Here is a 9,947-nt window from a genome sequence, read left to right on the forward strand (position 1 = left end):
CCCAGGTATCTTATGGTTCTTGGTGCTATAGTAAATGGAATCGATTCTCTAATTTCCCTTTCTGTATTTTCATTGTTAGTGTATAAGAAAGCCACTGATTTCTGCACATTGACTTTGTATCCTGCCACATTGCTGAATTGCTGTATGAGTTCTAGTAGTTTGGAGGTGGAGTCTTTTGGGTTTTCCATATAAAGAATCATGTCATCTGCAAAGAGAGAGAGTTTGACTTCTCAACGTGAGACAGGAATCCATCAGAATCCTAGAGGAGAACATAGGCAGTAATCTCTTCGATATCAGCCACAGCAACTTCTTTCAAGATACGTCTCCAAAGGCAAAGGATACAAAAGCAAAAATAAACTTTTGGGACTTCATCAAAATCAAAAGCTTCTGCACAGCAAAGGAAACAGTCAAAAGAACAAAGAGGCAACCCACGGAATGGGAGAAGATATTTGCAAATGACAGTACAGACAAAAGGTTGATATCCAGCATCTATAATGAACTCCTCAAACTCAACACACACAAATCAGGCAAACATATCAAAAAATGGGTAGAAGTCAAGCGGAGAAAGACAACTATCATATGATCTCTCTGATATGAGGAAGTGGTGATGCAACATGGGGGCTTAAGTGGGTAGGAGAAGAATCCATGAAACAAGATGGGATAGGGAGGGAGACAAACCATAAGTGACTCTTAATCTCACGAAAGAAACTGTGGGTTGCTGGGGGGAGGGGAGTTGGGAGAAGGGGGGGAAGGGTTATGGACATTGGGGAGAGTATGTGCTTTTGGGTAAATTGGAAGGGGAGATGAACCATGAGAGACTATGGACTCTGAAAAACAATCTGAGGGGTTTGAAGTGGCGGGGGGGTGGGAGGTTGGGGTAGCAGGTGGTGGGTATTATAGAGGACACGGCTTGCATGGAGCACTGGGTGTGGTTAAAAAATAATGAATACTGTTTTTCTGAAAATAAATAAATTGGAAAAAAATGGGTAGAAGATATGAACAGACACTTCTCCATTCAAGACATACAAATGGCTATCAGACACATGAAAAAATGTTCATCATCATTAGCCCTCCGGGAGATTCGAATTTAAACCACATTGAGATATCACCTTACACCAGTTAGAATGGCCAAAATTAACAAAACAGGAAACAACATGTGTTGGAGAAGATGTGGAGAAAGGGGAACCCTCTTCCACTGTTGGTGGGAATGCAAGTTGGTGCAGCCTCTTTGGAGAACAGTGTGGAGATTCCTCAAGAAATTAAAAATAGAGCTTCCCTACGACCCTGCAATTGCACTCCTGGGTATTTACCCCAAAGATACGGATGGAGTGAAAAGAAGGGCCATCTGTACCCCAATGTTTATAGCAGCAATGGCCACGGTCGCCAAACTATGGAAAGAACCAAGATGCCCTTCAACGGACGAATGGATAAAGAAGATGTGGTCCATATACACAAGAAGTATTATGCCTCCATCAGAAAGGATGAATACCCAACTTTTGTAGCAACATGGACGGGACTGGAAGAGATTATGCTGAGTGAAATAAGTCAAGCAGAGAAAGTCAATTATCATGTGGTTTCACTTATTTGTGGAAGATGTGGTATATATACACAATGGAATACTATGCAGCCATCAAAAGAAACAAGATCTTGCCATTTGCGACAACATGGAGGGAACTAGAGTGTATCATTCTTAGTGAAATAAGTCAAGTGGAGAAAGACAACTATCATATGATCTCCCTGATATGAGGAAGTGGTGATGCAACATGGGGGCTTAAGTGGGTAGGAGAAGAATCCATGAAGGAAGATGGGATAGGGAGGGAGACAAACCATAAGTGAATTTAATCTCACAAAACAAACTGTAGGTTGCTGGGGGGAGGGGGTTGGGAGAATGAGGTAGGGTTATGGACATTGGGGATGGTATGTGCTTTTGGGTAAATTGGAAGGGGAGGTGAACCATGAGAGACTATGGACTCTGAAAAACAATCTGGGGGGTTTGAAGTGGCAGGGGGGTGGGAGGTTGGGGTACCAGGTGGTGGGTATTATAGAGGGCACGGCTTGCATGGAGCACTGGGTGTGGTGAAAAAATAATGAATACTGTTTTTCTGAAAATAAATAAATTGGAAAAAATGAATACTGTTTTTCTGAAAATAAATAAATTGAAAAAAATTTTTTAAAAATTAAAAAAAACACTAAAAAATAACTATTGTTGGAATAATAATCAAAATAATTATATGGACAACTTGCTATCTGAAATCAAATTGTTCTTGCCATTCAGAATTAAAGAACTAAGTAGATCTGGGTAGTAATGTGTTATTTGTTTGTTTTCAAGATTTTGTTCTAAAGTAATATCTACACCCAATATGGGGCTCAAAATAACAACCCCAAGATCAAGAGTCACATGCTTTTCTGACTAAGCAAGCCAGACACCCCTATTTGTTTGGTTTTTTAATCATCTTCTTTAAGAGATACACACTGAAGTTGCTTGAATATTTATGGGTAAAATCATATTTTATCTGGGAGTTGTTTAAAAATAATGCTCTTGGTGGGTATTATAGAGGGCATGGCTTGCATGGAGCACTGGGTGTGGTGAAAAAATAATGAATACTGTTTTTCTGAAAATAAATAAATTGGGAAAAAAAAAGAACATTGAAAAAGAAAAAAAAAAGAAAATAAATAAATAAATAAAAATAAAAAAAAAAAATAATGCTCTTGTGACTAGAAATAGAGTGGCATGGATACTGATAAAATAAAACGTGTCATGGGATAATAATTGTTGAACCTCAGTGATGATTAAGTGGATGGGAGTTCATCCATGATGATTAGAATCTTCTCTCTCCTTGCATATGTTTGGGTTTTCCATATAAAAAGATTTTTAATGGTCCCAGTGGGAGGGGACACATTCTTCTGACATCAAAGACACCCCCAAGAGACACAATTGACTGAAAATTTTCCATTTTGATTACAATCCCCAGATTCCTAGCAGTTATACTTCTCCAAGATCAAAACAACAGAAAATTTTATTTAAGAGTAAGCTATGAGAATTCAGCGTGGAGTTCAACAAACTTTGTCCCTCACCTTTAGTTCATAAGTCTGAGGAAAGAACGAAACCCTCTTGTGCCTCCCAGAACCATCATCCTGGTCCAGAGATCCATGCCTGATTCCATCTCCTTGATCTGGAGGATACAGCTGCTGCCTCCACCCTTCACCTTCCTGGGAAGACTGGATTAATAAAACACATCCTGTAGATGACTCCATCTGAGGTCAAGTAGGAAGAACAAGACAGCACATTCTTGGGAAATGAAATAAGAGGGAGGAAAAGTAGTTTCCCTAGCTGCACAGCCAGGGGTAAGGAGACTGGGAAAAGCTATACATTCAAAATGGTTCAGTAAATTTGAAATGTCCAACTGACTAACCAAGCAGGATGTACCTCATCCTTTGCTTGTTCCAAGTTTTCCACAGCCCTCCCCCTTTTCACAGGAATTGTCCTCCTAATTATCTCCCCAGTGGCTTGGGGCTTCCCCTAACACCTCACCCAGTGCCTGGTCTCCCCCTGGTCACCCTACTGGCACTTGCACCACAGAGGGACTATACTCCTCAGACTCACACACCCAACAAGCATTCACTCAGTTGTCTCTGCCATGTCCATGAGTGATGGCAACCTTCTCATTCCACCTGTTTCTAAAGAGATAAAATGAGAACGTTCAGAAAAGGTTATCATGGTTCCAGCACCTTGTAAGTGTTAATAAATATTAATTAATGTTGTATTACCTAAAACTATTCAATGGTTTCCAATTGTACTTGATATAAAATACATAAGCTTTAATATGCCCTAAAAAGCATCCCCCCAAAAATATTAATTACTATTTGTATCATTTTTCCAAGCACCTTCAAAAAGCCAGCCCCTGGTCTGTGTATGTCATATTTTCATACAGTTGTAAATAGGCTGTTTTTCCCATTGTGTGTCTGCTTATTGCTGGAACTAGACAAGGAAAAGATACTTGTTTATTTTTTTAAATCTAGCCTTATCAGAATGACTTCTTGGTTGTAACAGCTTTCCAACTGATCTTATGTAACCAATTATATCATCTGAGAAATGTGATCAATTTACTTTTACCTGAGACATAAACCTATTGTTGTTTTCTTTGTACTGATTTTTTTATTTAAGTTCAAATATCATTGTTTTTTCTCTAGTTATATTGGTTTGAAATTTCAGAACAGTGCTACATAGTGGCATGGCAGGCATACTTGTCTTCTCTATGATCTTCATGGGGATTCCTCAAATATTTTCATGTCAAGGTTGATATTAGCTAATGATCAGGGAGTCATTTTTTTAAGATTTTATTTATTTATTTGAGAGAGAGAGTGAGAAAGCATGAGAGGGGAGAAGGTCAGAGGGAGAAGCAGGCTCCCCATGGAGCTGGGAGCCCCATGTGGGACTCGATCCGGGGACTGCAGGATCATGACCTGAGCCAAAGGCAGTCACCCAACCAACTGAGCCACCCAGGAGCCCCAATCAGGGAGCCATTTTATCATAGTTAATAAATACCCTGTTTACAGTGTCCTCAGAACTGAGAGATTCATGCAGAATCTCTAACATCTTATATTTGGATGATGTTTTCCTGCTCATTTTCTCTACTATACCAAATAAAGTATCAATATGAAATGCTGGTTGCTTTCCAGGGTTGAATGTTACCTAGTGATAGCATTTGGTTTGCTTGATCAACTGCTGGATGTATTTTTTTGCTATTGTCTTTTTTTTTTCTTTTGGAAGAATCTTTTTTTTATTATATCATATTATTCACCATATGGTATATTACTATTATCTTTGATCTTTTCCCTAATACTAATTAAAGAGATTGAACAGTGATTTTTGTTATATTCCTCCTATCATAGAGGGCTGTTGGTTTTTATATCCTGATGGAAATGGCCTCAGAAAACTCATTGGGACATTTATTTTCACACGCTTCCAAATAATTTTTATTTATTGCAAATACCTTTTGTGAGATTTCAAAGTCAGTGATTTGGCATCATATTTTTCTGGGAAGTAAATTTGGTTGATGGCTCAATTTCTTCTTTGATGATTGGCCCATTATACATTTTATTTTATCTTATTTACTTATTTATTTATTTATGTTGAGAGAGAGAGAGAGCGAGAGAGCAGTTGGTGGGGTGGGGTGGAGGGGATGAGGAAGAGTGAGAATTTTAAGCAGACTCCATGCTGAGCCCCAGCACAGGGCTCGATCTCACAATCCTGAGATCATGACCCAAGCTGAAATCAAGTCAGGTGCTTAACCAACTGAGCCACCCAGGCAACCCAGTTCATTTTATATGTTGAATGGTCAAGCGAGTATCAAATATCATGATGTTATCATAGCTTATGGAAATTATTAGACCCAAACCCTTTTATTTTGTATTATTAAAATGATAATCAAATTATACTTTTATTATAAATAAAATGTCCTTTTATTATATTTAGAAGTTAAGTATGAATTAAAGATATCTGAGAAGGCTAAGGCTGGGTGATCAGGTGTCAGTACAGTTGAACAACTGGGGTGAGCTTTGAGTGCAAAATTAGTTTTTACATGTAGGTTTTCCAGCTGGTGGTGGTAACACAGGGGAATTTGGTGGCATCTGGAAACTCCAAATTGACAGACAAGAAAGAAGAGACCATTAATCAAATAATTGTCTCCTCAATATCAGGTTCAAGGTAAAGGTGATTATGTTTCTGAGTTGCCTGTTGGTCATTGATTTAATCTTGCTCCTTGTGCTCTTGGCAGACACTCCCTTTACATGGATCCAAGAAACCACTCAGGTATTCCAGTATTTCTCCTCCTGGGACTTTCTGAGAAGCCAGGGATTCAGTCTGTTCTCTTTGGGCTGTTCCTGTCTTTGTACCTGGTCACTGTCTTTGGGAACCTGCTCATCATCCTGGCGATAAGTTCAGACTCTCATCTCCACACACCCATGTACTTCTTCCTCTCCAACCTGTCCTTCTCTGACATCTGTTTCACCTCCACCACCATCCCCAAGATGCTGCTGAACATCCAGACTCAGAGAAAAGTCATTACCTATGCAGGCTGCATCACACAGATGTATTTTTTCACCGTTTTTGGACTTTTGGACAATTTACTCCTGACTGCAATGGCTTATGACCGCTTTGTGGCTGTCTGTCATCCCCTGCACTACACAGTCATCATGAATTCCCAGATCTGTGCCCAGTTACTCATCCTGACCTGGCTCATCAGTATTCTGGGGGCCCTTCCTGAGAGTTTAACCATGCTGCGGCTCTCCTTCTGTGCAGTCATTGAAATTCCACACTATTTCTGTGAACTCCCTAAGGTCCTGCACCTCGCCTGCTCTGACACCTTCATCAATAATGTCGTATTATATATTGTGACAGGTGTTATGGGTTTTTTTCCTCTCGCTGGGATCCTTTTCTCTTATTCCCGAATTGTCTCTTCTGTACTGAAGATCTCAACAGTGGGAGGAAAGTATAAAGCATTTTCTACCTGTGGGTCTCACCTCTCTGTGGTCTCCTTGTTCTATGGAACCTGCCTGGGGGTCTATCTCAGTTCCATGTGGACACATGCCTCTCAGACAGGGGTGTTCGTCTCAATCCTATACACCATGGTCACTCCCATGATGAACCCCTTCATCTACAGCCTGAGGAACAGGGACATGAAGAGGGCCCTGAGAAAGCTTTGCTGTATTGTGTTGTCCTCCCAATGACAACAACAATGACCCTGTGCCTGGGCAAGTGATTAAGGACAACAGAACAGAGTTCTTAATAGCGTGGACTCTGAAATTTCCCTGACTGGGCTCAAATGCTAGTGCCACCTTTGATAGATAATGATCTCGAGAAAAATGCTCACCCTTCTTGCACCTCCATTTCTCCGTGGAACTATAACAAAGCATGCTTCATCAGGGTGATGAAAGGATTGAATGGAATAATATGTTAAGCTCCAGCATAGGGCATGCAAGTGGCAAGTACTAAGTAAATATAAGCTACTGTTACAAAAAAAAAGGAGCTATTTTTCCCCAATTTATTTATTTTCAGAAAAACATTATTCATTATTTTTTCACCACACCCAGTGCTCCATGCAAGACGTGCCCTCTATAATACCCACCACCTGGTACCCCAACCTCCCACCCCCCCGCCACTTCAAACCCCTCAGACTGTTTTTCAGAGTCCATAGTCTCTCATGGTTCACCTCCCCTTCCAATTTACCCAAATTCCCTACTACTCTCTAACGCCCCTTGTCCTCCATGCTATTGGTTATGCTCCACAAATGAGTGAAACCATATGATAATTGACTCTCTCTGCTTGACTTATTTCACTCAGCATAATCTCTTCCAGTCCCGTCCATGTTGCTACAAAAGTTGGATATTCGTCCTTTCTGATGGAGGCATAATACTCCATAGTGTATATGGACCACATCTTCCTTATCCATTCATCCGTTGAAGGGCATCTTGGTTCTTTCCATAGTTTGGCGACTGTGGCCATTGCTGCTATAAACATTGGGGTACAGATGGCCCTTCTTTTCACGACATCTGTATCTTTGGGGTAAATTCCCAGGAGTGCAATTGCAGGGTCGTAGGGAAGCTCTATTTTTAATTTCTTGAGGAATCTCCACACTGTTCTCCAAAGAGGCTGCACCAACTTGCATTCCCACCAACAGTGTAAGAGGGTTCCCCTTTCTCCACATCCTCTCCAACACATGTTGTTTCCTGTTTTGTTAATTTTGGCCATTCTAACTGGTGTAAGGTGATATCTCAATGTGGTTTTAATTTGAATCTCCCTGAGGGCTAATGATGATGAGCATTTTTTCATGTGTCTGATAGCCATTTGTATGTCTTGATTGGAGAAGTGTCTGTTCATATCTTCTGCCCATTTTTTGATGTGCTTGTCTGTTTCGTGTGGGTTGAGTTTGAGGAGTTCATTATAGATCCTGGATATCAACCTTTTGTCTGTACTGTCATTTGCAAATATGTTCTCCCATTCCGTGGGTTGCCTCTTTGTTTTTTTGACTGTTTCCTTTTATGATGTTCTGGTTTTCTGTTTCCATACAATTAAGCTAGATTCTCTTCCCAAGTGCTGTCCTCCATTATGACTAAGTCATAAAGCTCAGTAACCCCAGGAAGGAAAAGACTTTGATGTAGGGCAAAATCTCTCAACCTTGGCATTATTGATATTTAGGGCTGGATCATTCCTTGCTGTGGGAGTTGTCCTGTTATAGGATGTTTAGCAGTATCTAAGGCCTCTAAACACTGGGTGCCAGCAGCATTGCCAGCCAAGTTACAACAATTAAAAATGCCTCCAGATATAACCAAATGCTCCATGGGGACCAAATCACCCCCCACTTGAGAACCACAGGGGAGTGTCTTTCCTTTTATTTCCTTTTATTTTCTCTCTTCAGTTTTTCATTTAATTCTAGTTAGTTAACATACAGTGCAATATTGGTTCCAGGAGTAGAATTCAGCATTCATCACTTACATGCAATACCCAGGACTCATCACAAGTACCCTCCTAATACCCATCACCCATCTAGCCCAACCCCACCCACATCCCTCCATCAACCCTGTTTTTTTAAGATTTTATTTATTTTAGAAAGAGAGAGCTTGTGAGCAGGGTGGAGGGGCAGAGGAAGAGAATCTCAAGCTGACTCCACACCAAGCACAGGCCCAGTGTGGTGCTTGATCTCACAATCCTGAGATCAAGGCCCAAGCAGAAACCAAAAGTAGGACACTCAACCAACTGAGCCACCCAGGTGGCCCTGTTCTCTGTCGTGTGTGTGTGTGTGTGTGTGTGTGTGTGTTATGTTAGTCACCATAAAATACATTAGTTTCCCTGTTCTCTATCTTTAAGAGTCTCTACATTTTGTTTCCCTCTCTCTTTTTTCTCTTTTCCCCCTCCCATATGTTCATCTGTTTTATTTCTTAACTTCCACATATGAGTATAATACCATGGTATTAGCCTTTCTCTGACTGATTTATTTTGCTTAGCATAATACACTCTAACTCCATCCATATCATTGCAAATGGCAAGATTTCATTTTTTTTTAAAGCTGATTAATATTCCATTGGCTATGCCATATATTCTTTATCCATTCATCAGTCAATGGACATTTGGGCTCTCCCTATAGTTTGACTATTGTTGATAATGCTGCTATAAACATTGGGGTGCATGTACCCCTTTGAATCTATATTTTTATATCCTTGGGTAAAGGACTAGTAATGCAATTGCTGGACCAGAAGATAGTTCTATTTTTTTATTACTATGTAATGTATTATTTGTTTCAGGAGTACAGATCTGTGAATCTTCAGTCTTACAAATTCACAGCAGATAGTTTTATTTTTAACTTTTTCTTTTTTTTCATTTTATTCAAATTCAATTAATTTTTTTCTTTTTTTTCTTTTTTTTATTATGTTCAACTAGCCAACATATAATACATCATTAGTTTGTGACATTACTCATTATCCAATGATTCATTGGTTGTGTATAACCCCCAGTGCTCATCACAACACATGCCCTCCTTAATATCTACCATGCAGCTACCCCATCCCCCCATCCATCCCTTCTGACACCCTTAGTTTGTTTCCCAGAGTCCAGAGTCTCTCACGGTTTGTGTCCCCCTCTGATTTCTTCCCATTCAGTTTTCCCAACCTGCCTTTATGGTCCTCAGTTCTAGTCCTTATGTTCTACATATGAGTGAAACCATGGGATAATTGTCTTTCTCTGTTTGACTTTTTTCACTTAGCATAATCACTCAGCCATCAGAAAGGATAAATTCAATTAATTAACATATAATGTATGATTAGTTTCAGAGGTAGAGTTCAGTGATTCATCAGTCTTATATAATACCCAGTGCTCATTACATCAGGTGCCCTCCTTATTTCCATTACCCAGTTACCCAATCCCGCCACCCCCCCCCCTCAATTATAGCAAC

At 40.0% G+C, this 9,947-nt stretch overlaps 1 protein-coding gene across 1 annotated transcript; it reads left to right on the forward strand.

The window, feature by feature from the left end:
* The first annotated feature begins 5,790 nt into the window (after positions 1-5,790).
* On the forward strand, positions 5,791-6,729 carry LOC122910717 (olfactory receptor 7C1-like). Its single transcript, XM_044255334.1, has one exon. The coding sequence runs from the start codon at positions 5,791-5,793 to the stop codon at positions 6,727-6,729; it is 939 nt and encodes a 312-aa protein (XP_044111269.1).
* Positions 6,730-9,947: the final 3,218 nt, after the last annotated feature.

The sequence above is a fragment of the Neovison vison genome, chromosome 6 (assembly GCF_020171115.1).
Source record: "Neovison vison isolate M4711 chromosome 6, ASM_NN_V1, whole genome shotgun sequence".
NCBI classification, from domain to species: domain Eukaryota; kingdom Metazoa; phylum Chordata; class Mammalia; order Carnivora; family Mustelidae; genus Neogale; species Neogale vison.

Coding starts and splice junctions, on each gene's coding strand:
- LOC122910717 (XM_044255334.1), top strand. CDS start 5,791: ATGGATCCAAGAAACCACTCAGGTATTCCAGTATTTCTCCTCCTGGGA.